Raw genomic sequence first — 20,618 nt, forward strand, 5'->3', positions numbered from 1 at the left:
GTTTGTTTAAGGTTAAATTGTTTATGAAGTTTGATCCCTATATCTCAGGGATATGACGTATTACTATGTCAGAATTGTTTGACAGTTCGAGTTCGGTTCGGTTTGAAATCGGTTCGCTATTAAATTGGGTCGGTTTGAAATCAATTTAAATGTTTCGCGGGTCGGTTTCAATTCGGTTTAAATAGTTATCGATTCGATTCGGTTTTGGTTTATTCTTGAACGGTTTTAATTCGATTCGGGTAGTAAACGGATCGGTGCAGACGGTTGCGGTTTGTTAATGGTTCAGTGTAAACGGTTTTTATTACGGTTCAAACAGTTTCGGGTTGGGAACGGTTTCGGGTTAGAAACAGTTCGGTTCTTTTTAGGTTCACTTTATAATTAGTTCGGTTCAGTTTATAACTGGTTCGGTTTTTTTCGGTTCAGTTTATAACTAGTAGGTTCTTTTTCGGTTCACTTTATAACTAGTTCGGTTCTTAAATGCTCGATCGATAGTAAACATGTGTGCATAATTAAATTTCATTTAAAACACATTTTTACTCGATTTTAATATTCTTTTTATAGTAAGCACTTTGTAGCCGATTCGTTTATAAGCGATCCGGTTCATAAACGATTCGGTTTACAAGCGGTTCGATTTATAAACGGTTTGGTTTATATACAGTTTGGTGCAAATGGGTTGCGGGTTGTTAACGGTTTTGTGTCAACGGTTTTATTCCCGTTTCAAACGGTTTCGGGTTGAAAGCGGTTTCGGGTTAGAAACATTTCGTTTCTTTTTCGGTTCGGTTTAGAACTAGTTCGGTTCATTAACGAGTTCGGTTCTTATACGGTGTAACGTTATTCGGATCGGTTTGGTTTAGGGTTCATTCACATACGGTTCAAGTTGGTTTTCAGTTTCAAAAAAATTGGTTTTTAATCAATTCGGTTCTCATTTGGGTCGGTTCGTTTCGGGCAGTTAAACGATTTTGGTTTGAAATTTGACAACATTTGGCGTATAAGTGATGCCACTACGTACTCCATCACCTCAATGTTAATAGTATGAAGCATTAAACATGTATATTTAGGGCTTGTTCTTATTGACTGAACTTAGCTGAACTAAACTGAACTTATTAGAGCTGAACTGAACTAAACCGAATTGAACTGAACTGAAATGAATATTTTATAAGAGAAGGAAATTAGGAGTTGAACTGAACGAACAAAATTGAAATGAATATTTTATAAGAAAAGGAAATTAGGAGCTGAACTAAACTGAACTAATTAGAGCTGAATTGAACTGAAAATAAACGTATTAGAACAGGCCCTTAGTAGTATATTTGTAGAAGTATTAGGTTTTTATTTTTCAATTTCTATGAATAGGGTATATATGCACTAGTAATCTCCTTATAACAGGAAAGACAGTTAAAAATTTGAAATTATATATATTTAAAGTTTTAAATCTCAAGGAAAGGTGTAAATATAAAAATAAAAATTCATTAAGTATACTAGTAAAAATAAAAACAAAACATTTAAAACAAAAACCACAACTTCTTAAAGAAGCTAAAAAAGCTTCTCTAAAGCTTCTTTAAAAAGCTAAAACCAAAAGCTTCTGAAAGAGGCTAGAGCAAACAATGGTGAACAAGGAGATGACAACCACCACCAAATCCTCGGGAGCTAAATTCAAAAGGTAACAAAGAAGCAATGGCCAACAAGTGACGACTAAGGTCTTGTTCTGATTTACTGAACTGAGCAAAACTAAATTGAACTGAAATGAAATGAATAGTTTATGAGGGAAGGAATTAGAAACTGAACTGACTAAAGTTAAACTGAACTAATTAAGCTGAAAAGAACAGACCATAAGGCCTTGGTCTCTTGGACTTATTTTGCAGTATTTCAACTTAATTTGGTTCAAACCACTTATGCGTAGATTATTCAATCTAAACTTACATGACTTAGGGTCTGTTCTGAAACGATTATTTTCAGTTCAGTTTAGCGCTAATAAGTTCAGTTCAGCTCCTATTTTCCTTCTCTTATAAAATATTTAGTTCAGTTTACTTCAGCTCTAATAAGTTCAGTTCAGTTCAACTGAGTTCAGTCAATGTAAACAGGCCCTTAATTGTGTTTAAAGATAAGTTAAGCCGTTAAGGTCAGAAAAATGAATTGAATTGACCTTGGATCAGATCGAACCCAAGATAACCAATATAATCTCTGCTTCTACAAAATTTGAAAATCGATCTGATCTTCAGACTAATTCGGTCCAAAGTCTCATAAAAAGTGATTTGAAGTTTTCAAAAAATATTCAAAATCCTTCTGCATCACACTATCTTACCATGTATGACGTGTTATAAACCAAAATAGACCATAAACATCATATTACACTGAACTTAGATCACACAAATATGCAATAATATTTTTTTGTTTGAATCGATATGCAATAATATTAATATACCTACATCAGTATAATACAATCCTCAACATATCTGGACTTAACCCAATATTCATTTTGAAAATGTACTTTACTAATTATACCAATAATACAAATATAAACATATAAAATTTGTTTTAAGTGGAATACCCCAGCTCATTTCTACTAGTCGTACTAGCTAGTAAGCACTGTACCAGCATACTCTATTCGTACAACAACCAAACTTTAATAATACAACCAAAAACATACATAAAAAATAAATAAAAATAACAATACTAGAAATTAAACAAAAGATATTTATAATTCATTCTTTACTTGGCCAAACTGTCCACATCTTACACTATTCATTTTCTCTCTCCTCCCTCACTCCCCTAGCCTATCCATCTATCTATACATAGTTACATACAAACCCTTCGAAAACTAACACCTAAAAAAATAAAACATAAAATAAAATAACAATTTAACTTGAATTGCATTTTCTATCTCCTCTTTAAACCGCCTCCCTCTTTTTTAGCTTGTGAGCTGCTCTCTACTCCACTTCTTAGCCACCTCTTCCTTACTTTCTCTCTCCTCTTTTTCTTCTCTCGTTCTTTTAATACCCTTCCATTTCAACAGATCTCTTTCAGTATTCACACTTTCTTACATTATGAACAAGCAAGATTTCTTAAAAACCCAGGTATATTTTTCATGATTTTCTACTTTTGTTTTTGTAATTTTTTTGTTCAAATAATTACAACTAATGTGTACTAATTAATGGGTTGTTTTTTTGTTTTGTAGAGTTGTGTTCTTAGAGTGAACATACACTGTGATGGCTGCAAGAGTAAAGTCAGAAAAATTCTCCAGAAAATTGATGGTAATTTCATTTTTTCTTAGATCTGGAATTACTGTATTTTTGTTACACTAGTTACATGAGCTTTTTTATTTTTTTTTTGGTATGCCAGTAAATATATAGTGTAACCTTGGTTATATTGTACTTTACTTTTATGTCTCGCAAATAATACCCTTTGTTGCAAGTAATAAGAAACGAGGTTGAATATGTTATAACAACGGTCTAATTAAGTTGGTTAATGGTTTTGTTCAGGGGTTTATAAAACAGAAATAAATTCAGAGCAAGGGAAGGTGACGGTAACAGGGAGTGTAGACCCAGAAGTATTAATCAAGAAACTTGAGAAAAATGGCAAGCATGCCGAGTTATGGGGCCCAGCGAAAGGCTCTAACAACAACAACAACTTCATGAATCAGTTTATGAATGTTAATAATCAGATGAAAAACTTCAATTTAGACGGGGGTAAAAATGGAAAAGACAACAACAAGGGTCAAAAAGGCGGTGGTGGTGGTGGAAAAGATCAGCACAAAGGCGGACAACAACATCAGCAACAACAACAACCTTCACAGCAACAAATGCAACATTTGCAGTTTATTCAGCAACTTCAGCAACAGCAACAGATGAAAGGAGTACAAGGTGCAAAAATGATGGCTGCTCCGCCTAAGGAGCAGCAGCAGAAGGCGGTGAAGTTTATGGCCCCACCTGAGGACGATTTCGATGACGAGTATGACGATGATGATGAGTTTAGTGATGAATATGACGAAGAATTTGAAGATGAGTTTGATGAGGATGATTTGGATGATGATGTTTATGGTGGAGGGCATCACCCGGTGAAGGGTGGAGCTGTTATGATGGGTAAGGATGGAAAAGGCGGGTTTAATGGCGCGGGTGGTGATAATAAGAAAGCGAAGAATGGTGGTGGTGGTGGAGGTGGAGGTGGGGATAATAAGAAGGGTAAAGATGGAAAGGGTGGTAAGAAGGAAGGTGGTGGGATGGCTAGTATGATTAAGGGTATGTTAGGGGGTGGTGGTGGAAATAGTGAGAAAAAGAAGGGTAATGATGGAAAGAAAGATGGTAAAAATGGTGGGGGTAATAACAAAGGAGGAGGTGGTAAAAGTGGTGAGCATGGTAAAAATGGTGGGGGTGGGGGTAAAAATGGAGGAGGAGGAGGAGGAGGGGGTGAGGGTAAAGTGGTAAAACATGTGACATTTGAGAGTAATAATAAAGGTGGTGGTAAAAATGGTGGTGGTGGTGGGGGTAAAAATGGAGGAGGGGGTAAAAAAGGGGGAGGCGGCGGGGGCGGTGGTGGTGGAGATGGGAATATGATGAGTATGGGGCAAAAGGGTAATTTCCCAATGGGTCAAATGGGAATGGGCCCGGCCGCGGCAGGGTTGCCAGCTTCTCACATGATGATGAATGGTGGTGGGCCCGGTGGTGGTGGGTATTATCAAGGGATGGGCCCAGGTCCAGGCCCAAGCCCAGCCCAATTTAATCCCCAGCAGCAGCAGTATATGGCAATGATGATGAACCAGCAGAGAATGAATGGCGGTGAGGGTTACGGGATGATGCCGCCTCAGGCGGCTCAGCCGATGAATATGATGTATGGAGGACGGCCACCGATGGGGCCGATGGGCTATGCACCTTCAATGGTTCCTCCTCCGGGGTACCATGACCCTTACACTTCCTATTTTAGTGATGAAAATACTGATAGTTGCAGTATTATGTAAATTCTTCTCTGTAATTTTTAATTTTGGTAATTTATTTTGAGGATATGTTTTTAACTAGGTTAGATTAATTAAAAATCTAGTGTGTGTTTTTAGAGCCTAGTAATTTAGTTTCATGTGGGCTTTTTAAATTTTAATTTTATTTTGGGGTAATTTAGTATGAATGTAGTGCTTTTAGTTCAACTTGAAGAGTTGATAATGATAAGTGTCATTCTCGTGTAAGAAGAATAGGAAATGGAAGTTTTTGTTTATTGGTAATATATGGTACTCCCCACTAATCCACTTGAAATCTTTTATTGTGAATTTCATGTTACTTTCATTTTCATGTGTTATTATCTATATTGTCTTCATCAACTAGTTTTTGTCCAACTTTTGATGTCTTTGTCACATTTAGTGAGATTTATAACTTTGGTGAAGAGTTAATATCACGTTTTCATTTGTCTATAATAACATATCATTCCGTCCATCATTTGTGTAAAATTTCCGGGTTCATGAAATCATAAACATGATTGTATCTATTATCGTGACAACTAAATCTGAATGGAGCGTAGAATGATGAGTTTTGCCAAAATCCGTTTTGACTCTAATTAGGAGTGAATTTTACTATGCCGGATTATTATAATCCAACTATGCTTCTAAGCTGGTCCATCCAAAATTGAGTTTTGACCCAAAGATGAACTTTAAGTTGACAGGATGAGTTCTCCCAACTGAGTACTGAACACCTGATCTGGTCATGTGTGGTATTGACTTTTAGATTAACTACATTGCTTTTTTGACTAACGGACTGATTTGGGTGAATTTGGCGTGGTTACCAAATTTTATAAATTAAAGCTGTTTTTTTCGATTTTGTCACAACTAGTTTGTTTAACAATTAATGTATTCTGATTATTCAAATGCAATTTTATGGGCATTCATCATATGATAATGGTACTAGTACTATTAATGTTTCAATATTGCCACAACTTTAGGAGTGTGTAATCTAACAAAATAAGGTTTAGATTAACAAAATATATTCATATATCATATATGATAACTTGAATATGTTACATAGTAAGTTTTTAACTACATAGAAAAGTACCTAAAATAAAAACATCAAGTCAGTAAAATAGTAAATTTAATAATTGATAATACAGTATTCCTTTTTATAATTGGTGTTAAAAATCCAATTGACAAGATCAATAAGTTGTACTCGGAGTTTTTATTTTTAATAATCGACCGAATGAAATATCAAACCTCATCAACAATCCCTTTTCTCCAATTCAAGAAACCCAAATTGGAAGTTGCCGAGATTACCAAAAATTGGATTACTTTGTAGAAGAAGAATCAAGGAACACTCATTATTCACTCAAAAATTAGATTACTTTGAAGAGGAATAATCAAGGAACACTCATTATTCACTCAAAAGAAGCTGCTTTCCCTCAAAATTTCAAAGGAAGAACTTTACATAATTGCACATAATAATAACAGAAAAAAAATGTTCTAACAGATAATTTTCCAATTATACTATGTCCAAGAATGAATTTTTTGATGGCCAAAATTGAATATAACAAAAAGTTTCCCTTTTTATTCTTTATATACAAATATCTTAAAATACATAAAATGAAGTACTTAAGTACTTTGTATAAAATAATGTCAAAATTTGTACTAGAGACTAGGTATTTTTAATTAAATGTCAACTTGATATAATTTGGTGAAACAATTAATAGAGTATAATAAATTAAACCAACTAGAAGGATATAAAATATGAGAGGGGGGTGTTTGACAAGTGAGGGAGGGAGCAGGAAGTGATAAGGCACTGGCAATTGAAAGCTCCATATATGGCATTACGCAACTTGGGGGCACATGGAGAAGGGTCCCTTCTCTTTATGTTAGTACACCATTATATCAACAATATGTAACTCCTAAGCTAAACATATATGGTACCAATTATTGATAATTTGAGCTGGATTAGCTTCTTCAGTCCACTTTTTTCGATCGCAAAATCATACGATGTATGTAGATAGGGTTTACTCGATAATAAGTTGGAAGTTTTCGGATAGTTCGTAGCAATAAATAATGAGATGGAATAGAACTGATTATGAATGTGACCGTAAAAAGGGACAAGTGAATGGGCTTGACCGATCCAATCCGTTCATATTAGTGGGTGAGCGATGGCTAAGCTAGTTTAAAAACTTATATGCCTATTTTGTTGAGTCCCATTTATGTCACGTGTACAAGTGTGTTGTCCATGTCTTACATAAGTCGCATTAAATAATTAAGATCATAAGCGAAGAAGTAATAATTAACATATTGATTGCTAAAAAAAAACCCCACTCGTATAACACAAGCATAAATTGTTTGAAGTATTATTTAAAATTAAGAGACTTAATTTTGAATTTCCTATAAAAAAAAAAAAAAAAAAAAACCTTGTTTTAAGACATATTTATCCGTTACAAATAGGGTGTTATAAATGACCTTTCTTCCACTAGTGAATAGTGATCACTAATAGAGCACGTATACTTTAACTCAAACTAATGGTCTGTTCTCTTCAGATTATTTTCAGGTTAGTTCAGTTCAGTTCAGTTCTTAAGTTCCTTCTCCCATAAAATATTCAGTTCAGTTCAGTTCAGCTCTAATCAATTCAGTTCTTTTCAGCTCAGTTCAATCAATCAGAACAAGCTCTAACGTCACCATACCCAATTTGAGACTAAACCGTATTACATAGTACATGAAGATGAACAAATTGGTCCTATTTAATCATGAGTGCGTTAAAGGCCATTTAATACATCCTCCAAATTAATCATGATTTAAAATAAAGTTTTCTATAAGAATAGAAGATTCCTAAGGTGTCAATGCATAATTAAGCTTATGATTAAAGAATAAAAGATGTTTCAAACTTTTTATTATAACAAGAGGGATTTTTCTTACATATCCCTTTGTCGGAAAATATATCTTGGGGTTCCTTGTAAGAGCAAATTCAATGCATCATATGATATTCATTTGATTTTATTTCTCCTCTCTACAAAAATTACACGTTTCGTGATAATTGAACTTAGATACATAGAGTTCTTACAATCAATTATAAAAATGAAGTGGTATTACGTATTAGTCGAAATGGGGCAGGGAATTGAGAGATTTGCGGAGGTTAGGAAGCATTCAATGTTTTCGTTGGGAATGAGATGACATCTTAGATTAGACCTTAGCTTCTTCTAAAATGGACAAACATGCATGTAATATTGTAATTTTAGTTTGGGGGCTTTTGAACATTTTATCGACTTTGGAGACGTTTTTTTGTTCACTTCTCAACGTATCAGGTTTTCCATAAGGTATTTATGACCAACCTATTTATTCGGGTAGAGTTAATTTTAGACCTACGTATTATCTTCACAAATGAGTCATTCTTATATTATGATTATTATCTCCGTTTCACAATATGTGTATCTAAACTAATAATCAGATATATTATTCTATAAGAAAATCAACCATATACACGTGTTAATTATTTTGAAATAAAGGCGGTATTAGGGTACGTCAATTAATTCGTTGCTTAAATTTTGTTTTTCTAAGGATAGTAGGGCTGTAGGGGCCAATGTTCAACTCAACAAATTGAGTAGAATCCTAAACTAGGATGCTAAATGATCAAGATTTCTCAATATAGACATGTGACTTCAATTTTCCTCTCTTTCGTTGTAGGCGCCAACAATTAAGAATATTTTGCATGTGAAGATAATTTCATTTCATTTCTACTAAATTCTAAATCCTCTATTCATTACTTTGTGGGATTTGGAGGGGCTATTATCAATTAAACATATATAATTAAGCTTCAAGGGTAATTAAACCATCCATTTTAAATAATTATTAACGGTTACATAGTACTCGATCGTATTTTGTATCGTATAATCCTATTTGATCACGAATCTATGCTACCGTCCTGCCGATACTACTTCTTTCGTTCTAAACTTATGTATAAGGAGAGGAAGGCCCAACTTGAAATAACAAATGCATGCATTCATAGAGGAATATCAATTAATTAAATCATATTAAGACCTAATAATACGTAAACCTTAGGATAAAGTAACATTAGTTAGAGTCTATTCGCATTTACTTAATTTCAGTTTAGTTCAGTTCAGTTCAGCTCCAATCAGTTCAGTTCAATTCAGCTCCAATCAGTTCAGTTCAGTTCAGTTCAGTATATGTGAACAGGCCCTTAGAACTCCAATTGAAATATTGAAGTGATGTTATAGGCAAAAAATGGGATTAGTGGATTACTTTAATATAAATCCTGTATATTCCTAGATGACACAATTAGTAGCTCCATGTGGGCAAGTCCATCATATTATAGTAGCTAATACTTCGTTCAAGTAATTAATTGCATTTCAGAAGAAATATTTATCGTTCAATAATAAAGAGATGCACGTGCTACATGCCTATTATCATGTATGATTTGTGCGTAATTACACTCATAAATGTACAAGCAGCAGTCAATTATAGACCAATCTTATAGCTTAATAGGTTAATAGGCTGTTTCTTGTGTAAATTCCTTCATGCCGTATATCAAGATTTTAACTATAGTAACATGATCTTATTGTCACTATTAAAATCTTATAGAGATCTTCACTAGGGATTATATTATTCACTCGATTCAAGAGTTGCCTATCTATATATTTTTAGGAGTTTGGAAATATAATGGATTAATGGTCATGTACATAACGTTTTAAATTTGATTTTACCATATATGAGCTAGCTAAGCTAGGCTAAAAATCATCAACTTGAATTGGTCGTCTTACGGGTAATATGTATTACACACTCAATTGATGATGCAACTTAATCAATAACCTCATCAAATCAGTACCTGTTTCTCTTAATAATTTCTTAAAATTACTATAGATTTATTGACGGGTAACATTATAACTTATTAATTACTTCAGCTTTTTTGTGTATGTATTGTCAAAAGTTTAATCAAGAACCCCATACATACATTGTCAGTTCTCATTTGAATCGATACCCACATAAATTGTTTCGCATTTCAATATATATCACTAAAATCATTTGAATCTGTCACACCATCAACTAATGGTATGACATGTTACATTATTGAGCTACGAAAAAGTCACTAAAAATACGGAATAACCATTAACAAGCAATTGAGATACAAAGTACTATATTTGACCCTAATTTCCAAAAAGAAGGGGTACACAAAAACAAGAACAACTCCCACCTCATTGAATTTCTCCCCAAAAACGCATGCAATCTATCCCATACAACCTGAATATTCAAATGAGTTTCCTCAAGTTATTGTCGGAGGTATATATAAATATAATTCCATGCTTTTCAAACCATAGTGTATATTTTAATTATCAAAACTTTGAGACTTGTATAATTTTCGCGTCGTGGGGTGAATCGCATCTTAGTTGTACAATAGTACAAGAATCTACATTACCAAAAAAAGGTGCAATGCATATGAAAATTAATGATTACATGCGTTAAATTTATGAAATGAACAAAAAAAAAATAAAAAAAATCTAGACCCACCAATTTGATTGAAGAAATGTTAGTGTTAGGCATATTTCGCATTCTATTTCTACCGACCAAAGAGCCGTGTGATTGTCGTATAATATATGATAGATAGATGTAACTTTTATATGTAACTTTCATGATAATCTCTAATTTAATTAATGTATGTAACTTCCGCCATGAAATATGAGGCTTATGTTACATAAATTCATCATGAGAAGTTGTTGTACATTTGTGTGGTTAATTTTCATAGTGAGTCAAAGGTTTGAAAAAGTTATGTTGAATTGATAACTTTGTTTACATGTAATTATTAAGCACTTTGGTTGGAATTCCATTAGTGTCAACTACCAATTATTTTGACGCAATTGTTTTTTCTTACAAACACCTATAAAATATTTAATATTTAATCATTTTAATGTATACTAGTCAGCAAAACAAGAGGTTTAACATTTATTGGTGAGTCTTGGATTATGACTAAACTTGGACCAAAAATGTAAAAAAGGTGGTTCAAGGTTGGAACTATTGCGTTATTTTCCTCATGCGTTTAATAGAAAGAAAATAATAATTTATTTAAATATAATTTTCGAGTCTAAACTATCATTGCATATTTGGATATGTACAATGTATTATCATCACTTTGTTCTATTGAATATCCATATGATAATCGTTGCTCGTTACTAAAGATTGATGAGCTCGCTCAAATAGCCAAAGTTCAAATTAAACTCAACTTATACACTCCCTTCATATCTAAATAATTACATCACTTAGACCAATTAATGTGCCAATTCACAATTTGGCCTTTGACATCTTTAATTTCGTATTAATCAAATTTATAGAAATCGATATTATGAAGCTATACATTATGACGAATCTAACAGAATTTTACATAATCAAGTTGGTAAATAAACAAATCAATGTTACGACTTACGAGTAGTATGTAAATAAATAAGCAAAAGTCAAAGTGCATCACTATAGATAATGGAACAGTAGTGGTGAATCATGCGATGGATCTACTCAAAACGGATTTTTAAAATTTGGGCTCTACTTAACTTTATGGACTACGGAGGCTTAATTAGGCTAGCGTTTTGGGCTTCTGTACATTTGGGCTATATCGTATGGCAGGCTAGCAGCTTGTCATAAAATGAAAATGGAACAGTAGTGATGGGCTTTTGAGTATTGGGCCAATTGACTTTTTTTCTTCACCACTTAAAGGCCGACCATGCTTTCCAATTACTTCAACAGATTTTCGCAATGAACACTTCGGTTAATTAAATCCAGTTAAGCCGCTAGGATCATTAGGGTTCTTAACTAGTTCTTAAGGTTCCTAGTCTAATTTAATTTACCAAACACCATGTAAAATTCTAATTAGAACGCTCCACAAATTGTGGTGCTTACAAACCAAAGTTTATGGGATAGATGACTGGGTCATTACCGAGTCACTTTGTAAAAGGTCAAATGTGGATTGCAAGTTAATAGTGGGTGGGTCGATAGACAAGCAAGGTAATGAAAAGATGAGAGAAGTACGTACATATAGATTGTGACCGTAACTCAAAACTTATTGAATTTCCCCGTCCTTCAACAACCCTCACAAAGCAACTATGATTCTGAAAGACTATAAAAGGTTACTTGACTAGCTCATTTGGTTAAAGCGTCGAGATATACCTAATCTATATTAACTCAATGACAAAAAAAAATGAGAAAAAATTGATAATAAATACGAAGTATGGAATAGAATGATTATATGAAATTTTGATACCCATAAAGTACAAGTGTTGTGTCCATAGTAAACATAGTTGTGAGATGTGCCTCGAGATGGCTCCGCATTCCTTGGCTAGGCCCAACCCACGATTAATTCCACTCGCTACGTGTTGTGTTGAAATCTTTAAAAGGGTTGTCATGCGAAACCCAAAAGTTCATGTGCCATTGTATCGTGCTTGTGTGCTCAATCAAATTTAACTTAGTTTAGCATGCTTTTGTTGTGTCTCGAACTCTAGGTCATATTAAGCACATTCTCTCTAACTTTTCGATACAAAGCTTAACACTTACCTGTTACGTATAACACAATTACATAGCATTACAAAGATAAGTTCAAGTTTAGTATGAACATGGACAAGTATTAGAGAATGAATCCACATAATGTTTTCTTGTTAGTCAACACAATTACATTAATACTAAAAGTTAAATTCCCACAAATAATCACATACATTCAAATCCTTCTATTGATTAATGCTCATCTCAGCTGTAAAATTCTTACTTTAAATATACGATACATATTAGGTTGACCATTCCCCATATCTTATTGTGTTTTTAAAAAAAGTAACCCTCGCCTAATCGGCTAATCCACAGCACAAGACTAACAACACCATGCCATGATGAGTTTTTTTCACATTGGTTCGTATGTAATGGTCAAGTGCCATCCTTATTCCTTACTCATAGCTCAAACTCGACATTGATTTTTTTTTTTTTTTTTTTTTTTTTTTTTTTTTTTTTTTTTTTTTTTATTGTAATCAAACGCGTATAATCTAGCCAGAAGTCAGCTGTATCCCCACAAAAAACTCCCTGCAATCTCCACTGTAAACCCTTTACTCTAAAACAGTCAACTTCACCACTAAAAAAAGCAACCTTATTCTTCAAAACTCCATTTTTGGAGCTTCATCTCTAATGGCATGGCAATAATCTCTCTTCAAACCCTCCATTCTTCCACACTAACCCTCTTCCTTCTCCTCACTCTCCTCTTCTTCTTCCTCACAACCCCTTTTTCTCTCTCCTCCCCTTCTCACAGATCTCTCCTCTCTTCCCCCACCTCAAAACGCTGCTCAATCCTCTCCATTAATGGCGGATTCCTCAATTACCTCTCCCTCCATTCCTGCTTCTTCCCTTCCAACCCCATTTTCTCTCTCCTCATCCTCTTTCTCACCCTATTACTCCATTTTTACATCCTCATCAAAACTGCTCAAACTCGGTTTTCAATCATTGTAACTACCCTTTCTTCCCACCTTTCTCTCTCCCCTTCAATGGCTGCCGTTACGCTCTTAGCTCTCGGAAATGGCGCTCCCGATGTCTTCGCGTCTGTTGCCGCCGTTGCTGGCGGCGAAACTCGAACTGGGTTTGGGGCAATTTTGTCGGCGGGAACTTTTGTGTCGGCTTTTGTGGTGGGGTTTGTTGGGATCTATGCGGCGCCGTTTTGTGTTGATCCGTCGTCGTTTGTGAGGGATGTGTTGTTCTATTTGATGGCTGCGTTTCTTCTGTTTTATGTGTATTTAAGTGGGGAGTTGTATTTTTGGCAGGCTTTTGGATTTGTGGTGTTCTATTTGTTCTTTGTTGGGTTTGTTTTTTGGATGGATTTTGGAAGTGGGAGTAAGAAGATTGTTGATTTTGAAGCGCAGAAAAGTGTTGAGATGATGGATTCTGAAAAGGGTGATCATCATGTTCATGAAATTCATTCTGGGGTTTTTCCAAATTTAAAGAAGGTATATGATTTTGATTTTTTTTTTTAAAACTTTATATTGCTTCTTTTGATTGAACTGGAATGAACTTTGATTGTTTGAACTCACATTTTATTCACCTGAAATATTTGTATGTAGATGATTTTGCAACATTTGTTTGAGACGAAGGTAGAGTTTGGTTTGCTGAGTTGTTGATAGATATTATGCATGATTGAGTTGATTCTGTTATTTGCCTGATCAAGTATTGGTGGTGAACTTGCAAACATAGTTTAATACATTAATATTATGCTGCTGCTTTGCTTTGAGGTGGGATTCCTTTCCATTTCCTTTGGAAAATGGATGGGTGTATGGAGAGGAAATATATGGATGGTGGTGGACAGCGTGGAATGGTGGTAGGGGAGGGGTGGTTGTTTCAGCAGTTGGTTGGTTTCTGATTGTAAAGATGCATATATTGGCTTATTTTGGCTGCTAGTTTTAGAACTAACTATGTAGCATAGCAAATAGTGTTGATTTGGTCTTTGTTGTTAGGGATTCTGGTTTACACGAGTCAGGGCAACTAGTGAGTGTGCTATATGGAATAGCGTAGCTAGTAGAGTAGTTTACTGGGTTCATATGATGCAAGTATGTGTATCAGAATAAAAGGCCAAAAATCATTTTGGTTTTTAAGGCTTCAAGCTATAGTATATGTCTGATTTATATGTATGTAGATGATTTTTGCAACATTTGACTGAGAAGAAGCTTGAGTTTGGTTTGTTTAGTCTTTAGTGTTGATATATTGTGTAAGATTGGGTTTATTGTGTTATCAGTGGTTAGCTTGCAAATATAATCTAATATGCTACTGTTTACTTTGCTTTGAGGCGGGATCCTTTGCATTTGGATCGTCCATTTCGTAGAAGAAAGGTTGAGGATGCATGAAGGGTAAAATATATCTGGGGGGATAGGGGTTAGGGGAGTGACTGTTTCAGCAATCGGTTGGTTTCTGAATTTAAAGATGCATGTATTGGTTTGTTTTGCTTGCTAGTTATAGAGCTATGTAGTACAGTGAATAGTGTTGATTTGCTCTTTGTTGTTTGGGATTCTGGTTTAGAAACAGGACAACCAACTAGTGAGTGTGCTATATGGAATAGCATAGCCAGTACAGTAGTTTACCGGGTTTATAGACCACAAGTATGTGAATAAGAATAAAAAGTAAATAACTGATGTGTTCTTCGAGGCTTCAAGCTATAATAGCTGTTTTATTTCTAGATAGGAACCCTGCCAATTTGGTGTATGGCTTGCAGTTCGCAAAAATAAGAATGCTGCTTTGAGGATTTATGGAGTCATAAGATTAGAAATGGTGGGGTGAAAACTTTCTTTTTGTTCATTGGATATTCTCTTCACTTGGTACTTTCCTATTTCGTGGGTTGCTACCATCTCTTGTCATGTAGACTAAGATTGGAATACTACTTGTTATGATGATAAATTGAGATGACTGATGACCATCTAATCTGATTCTGGTTAACCAAAATCTGGCCTGAAGGCCGTAACCATATGATTTTATTTTATACTTGCAATGATTTTTATCAATAATAATCGTTTTTATTGCTTGAATCAAGTTCCCTTACCTAGTTGTTTATACCTTGAATAAGTTTATTCAAATGATTTGCAAATTAAACCTTTTGATTCTAAATCACAAAGCAGAAAGGAGGAAATCATGGGGAACATCAGATGGATTAATGGTCTCACAAATAAAATTTAGGGATTGCAGTATCCACTGGATGCCGTGGATTCATTTTGCTTACTCCAGTAGCATTACCTTGAGTTGACTAAGCGCTTATTTTTTAACTTTAGATTAGGGATATACAAAGGTGTAATTATTTAAGAGTGAAGAGCCAAAGCACACTAGGTGGACAAATGTGTTCAATGGTTTCAAAGCATTCCACAAGCATTGTTGGGGATATTACTCAACAAATGCAATTTTGAAATCCACTGTAAAAATAACAGCTTTAAAATGTTTCTTTTTGTTGCTTCAGCTTGGTGGAAACAGAATACTTATTATGTTAGAAGTAGAGAACAAACTAACTAGAATGATTGTTAGAATGCCTTCAAGGTTGATAAAATGTATGGATCAAATATTGTTGCGGTGTAGATACAATTGTTGCATGTAAATTGTGCTGCTTTTATCCAAAATGATGACATGTATGATTTTGCATAAAGTGTTTTGAAAGAAAGTGCAAGCTTTTTTTCTTCAGTTTTCGCATATTGTGCGTGATTTGATTGCATTTGTTTTTTGCTTGACTAAAAGATATCATGTCGCTGCTGCTTGCTTTACTTTGGCAGTTGTTTGTTTCCTTATTGTAAAGATGCAAACATTAGCTTGTTCCACAATAGCTTATATTGAATATTATAGTACCTCCTATGAGCCATCCTTGGAATGATTAGAATCTTAACCTCAAATAGATCTTGCTCTGCCTGTTTCCTGGCATCTGTTTGGGACTAGAGCAACTTGTAAGCATGTTATAGCTTTGAGTGATTACCAGGTTCATAGTAAGTAAAGTTGGTGTGTTTATGAAGGCTAAACAGCTGCTTAATTTTAAATTTTTAACTGGATAGAGAACCTGGTAGATATTCACACCACTGGACTCTGGTACAAACAAAAAAATCAAGATGAGGAGAGGGGTGTCAGAAATATCAGAACGTCTAGGGAATCCTTGTACTTATAGTGGAGTGAAAACTCTGTTCTTGTTGAGTTGATAGTATCATCTGCTACACTCAGATTTAATTGGCTTGTTAATATTTTCTATCTACTAAAGTATAGATACAATTTACACTTCTAGTTACCAGTCTTATGTAATGATCTGTCTTCAGGGAGGGGTATTATGGGTAGTTTAGTTTGTTAGTAGTGATCAATGCAGTACATAAGAAGGGTAAATAGGCAATAAACTAAGAGATGCCACCTGTGCACATGAGACAAAAAAACTCAGTCTAGAATAATCCTAGGGAGGGAGAATGTAATTATAAAAAGGGAAGAGAGAGATTGAGAAAGGAGGAGAATTCTGTGTTGGAAAAGCTAGAGAATTATGGCCTCAAGCCATTATTAGAGATTGATAGCCTCAAGCTATTTAGAGCATAAAGCTATTAACCCTATTGTTTTGTAACCCTTCCACCATTATCTATTAATATCAAAGCTTCAATCTTTTGTTGAAATCAGAAATTCTTGCTGTTATTTTGGTTTTGCTGTGTGACTGATCTGAATCCATTGCATATTACCATGCAAAAGCTGAGATGGGTGATGACCACAGAATCTGATTCAGGAGAATGGAAGTCTGTCCTCTAAGGTTAGAAGATGGGATAAGTGTTGAGTGCTGAAAAGTAGCTACATATTGGGTTTTGTAGGTCAATTAATGTGCTTAAGTCAAGACCATGGCTTCGGAAATACACAGTACTTGGGAAAAGTTGGTATATCTGGTTCACTGGATACGTAATGGAAGGAGCCATAGTTTAAAGACAGAAAGTATCATTTGTATCAACATTTTGTGAGAAAGGCCCTTTCATAAAAAAAGTGGCAAATTGGGACCTTTTTTGATTTTTGATTTTTGATTTTTTTTTTTTTTTGGTGAAAAGGGACCTTTAGCCGGATTATGAGCTTTGACTTTGTTTTCCGGCTTTGACTTCACATGATATTGGTTTTTGCCTTGTAAAATTCCTCACCTCCCCAACCTCCATGTCCACTGTCATCCCACCACTAGCCCACCCCCAACCTCCCTTCACAACCACACCAAAACCCAACCCCACCTCTTCTACCTTCTTACCTTTACTCCCTCTTCCTCATCTGAATCCACCAGCAGCTGCTCCATCACTCCATTTAGTACTAATTGTCGCTGCCCCAACAGAACCCATGACCTCCACACATATTCAAGCACCACCCACAAGCACCCTTCCCATTTTCCCCTCTCTCTAGTAACTCTTTCTTTTCTCATCTATTTGAACACATCACCGTAACCACCATATATGGACCTAACACCTACTGGCGACCCGCCACTGCCAAGCTGCCATCCATGCAACTCTCCTATTCCCTCTCCTCATTATCCACATTTGGATGTAATTTTAAGCATTTTGCATATTACACTTGCAATTCATCATTGAAAAGAGGAGTTGATTTTATTTGGTTTGTGGTGACTGGTGAGTTTTAATGGTACAGAGTAAGAAGTTGGAAGAGATGATGGTGATGAGAGGGGAAAGATTTGGATAGATGGTGGCGGGTTGGTGGTGGGATGGTGGGTGTAAAGGTTGAGGAGGAGAAATGACAAAACTGGAGGTAAAATTCAAGTCACGTGATGGTCAACGTTGGAATATGACGGTCAAAGGTTGGAATCCGGCAAAAGGCCTCCATTTACAGCAAAATTTTCATTTAAGTTCTTAATTTGCCACCTATTATTTATTTATTTTTTCTATAATTTTAATGAAGGACCTTTCTCACAAAAGTTTGAGGTCCTTAACAAATTTTCATAGTTTAAATAGGAATCCACCATCTGAAGTACTTGTATGAGCATACTTTTAAAATACTTTGTCGTTTGCCCTCAATGTTATCTCAATGCAATGCGGTTGATGCATGGAATTGATGTGTACGATTGTGTTTCTTTGATATTTTGCAAAGAATGTGATTGCGAAGTACCAAGAATGTGATTGCGAAGTACCCCCCCCCCCCCCCCCCCCCCCCCCTCCTCTTTTAATTTGTAAGGTTGACTGTTGGTGAGTCAGTTTATAATTGTCATCTTTGTCCTTATCAACTCTTTCTATTTGTTTGAACTAGCTTCGTTATTTAATACCAATTTTCTCTCTGTTATGCTTAGATCTCAAAGATATGGGAGGCTCCAGTCTCTCTGCTTCTGAAGCTGACTATTCCCCAGACTTCGCCATCCGAGTGGAGCCGGTTTTACCAGTCAGCTAATATTGCTCTTTGTCCACTTGCGCTTCTTTACTCTTGCAAATCATTTATGCCCATGTCACATCCTGTTATATTTTTGATTCCACATATGCATCTTCCTCTATGGTTAGTGGTACTCTTCTCAAGCTCTTCTCTTGCAATACTCCACTACATTGTTGAAAAGGAACCTCCCAAGACCGAGCAAATCCATGTTGTGCTAGTTGCATTTGTGATGAGTGTCTTCTGGATATCCAATGTAGCTGGAGAACTACTCAACTGTCTAGGAGCATTAGGGAAGATTCTGAATTTGCCACCCTCAATTCTTGGGCTAACAGTGCTTGCATGGGGGAACTCAGTTGGCGATCTTGTTGCTGATGTGGCAGTTGCTAAAGCAGGCCAGCCTGCATTGGCCATGGCTGGATGCTTTGCAGGCCCAATGTTTAACATGCTTATTGGGCTTGGCACGGCTTTAATGATACAGACAGCCAAGTTCTATCCTGAACCATATGTGCTCCATTTCCATGTCAGCATTGTGATAGCATTTGTATTTTTATTTTTGAGCTTGATGGGATCACTCCTAGTTGTGACTTGGTCAAGATTCCGGGTTCCAAGGTTCTGGGGTTTCTGTCTTGTTGGCCTCTATGTTCTCTTCATCTTTGTGAGCCTTGTCATAGCCAAGTTTACTGCCTGATCAACTTACAAAGACCACTTGGATGATACAGGGGGCCAAATATTCTTATTTCCTAAACTTGCTAGTGCCAGGTTAGGCACTAGGCAGTAATATGGGGTGTAGTGATAACTCTGATGATTAATCAGTTTCCATTATACGCTCTTTGTTTGTGCATAGTCTGCTATCAGAGTTTGGAGCAATAGAGAAGCAAGGTCACTGGTTTTAGCCTTTATCAGATTCGAAGAGAATCAAGATCACAGGCTGATATCTTCTTCCACTGCAGAGTGATTGATCTGTGGAATATATTGATGCCCGATTGCTCGCTTATAAGAGTATAAGGGCTTCCTTCCTTCCTGGTATTTTGTTGGAGCTCAGATGATGTTAACTGTCAGTAAAATACACTGTATATTACACGACCAGAGGTGATTCTTTTGGGATGTAAACTGCCACGACTATGTAAAGGTTTGCTCGGATTGGGGACAATGGAGTGGATAGTAATATTGGGCTGTCCAGAAGGTGGGGGGTGCGTAAGGGTGTGAGTTCTGGCTCATTTTTGTTGGCCGGAACGGGGGATTAATGCCTGGGAATTGTCATCTATTTCCTCACTGTAACTGTAAAACTATACTTTTGATTTCTGAAATGAAATCTTTTCTCAGAGGTCAAGATATTGAGACTTATCCAGAGTCCAGACCTCTTATACCCTTGTTGCATGACCTAATTATACTTAAACCCGTTTGCTTAACCTATTTGCATTCTAACTGTCCCCTATTAGTTCCCTAACTAATATTGTCTTATAGTTTATCTCCAACTGTAAAGTGTATTCCAACTGTTGCGATTCTTCAATGATTAATCAGTTGGAGTGCCACCAATCTATTTGTGGAAGTAAAAGAAGCTAGGTTGCTTTGATACCCATATGAATGGTCATGAATTAAAGTCATCGGTTGGAAAAGACATTGATTCCAACTGGAGTTATATTACTAGCTGATCATGCTGTACTAGGAGTACTAGATATCCTCTTTTGAAAATTCTCCTAAGTTTTATTTTGGCCTGAACAACATATCGACTGATACTCCCTTTATCTCATAATATAGTGGCTATTTAAAATAATTTGAATACTGATGGTCAATATTTTAAAAGGAATGTTTTGAAAACCTTTCA

The 20,618-nt window shown here is 35.4% G+C and overlaps 2 protein-coding genes across 2 annotated transcripts; both read left to right on the forward strand.

Moving 5' to 3' along the window:
* Nucleotides 1-2,808: 2,808 nt before the first annotated feature.
* Nucleotides 2,809-5,203, forward strand: LOC145605518 (uncharacterized). The gene is made up of 3 exons (XM_081661587.1): nucleotides 2,809-3,071; nucleotides 3,173-3,248; nucleotides 3,477-5,203. Exons 1-3 carry the CDS (start codon nucleotides 3,042-3,044, stop codon nucleotides 4,946-4,948), a joined length of 1,578 nt encoding a protein of 525 aa, XP_081517713.1. The 5' UTR covers nucleotides 2,809-3,041; the 3' UTR covers nucleotides 4,949-5,203.
* A 7,807-nt stretch (nucleotides 5,204-13,010) lies between these two features.
* Nucleotides 13,011-20,159, forward strand: LOC145604594 (cation/calcium exchanger 5-like). Its single transcript, XM_081660491.1, has 2 exons — nucleotides 13,011-13,908; nucleotides 18,717-20,159. Exons 1-2 carry the CDS (start codon nucleotides 13,105-13,107, stop codon nucleotides 19,479-19,481), a joined length of 1,569 nt encoding a protein of 522 aa, XP_081516617.1. The 5' UTR covers nucleotides 13,011-13,104; the 3' UTR covers nucleotides 19,482-20,159.
* The last annotated feature ends 459 nt before the right edge of the window (nucleotides 20,160-20,618 follow it).

This window comes from Chenopodium album, chromosome 22 (assembly GCF_948465745.1).
Source record: "Chenopodium album chromosome 22, dcCheAlbu1.1, whole genome shotgun sequence".
Classification (NCBI taxonomy): Eukaryota; Viridiplantae; Streptophyta; class Magnoliopsida; order Caryophyllales; family Amaranthaceae; genus Chenopodium; species Chenopodium album.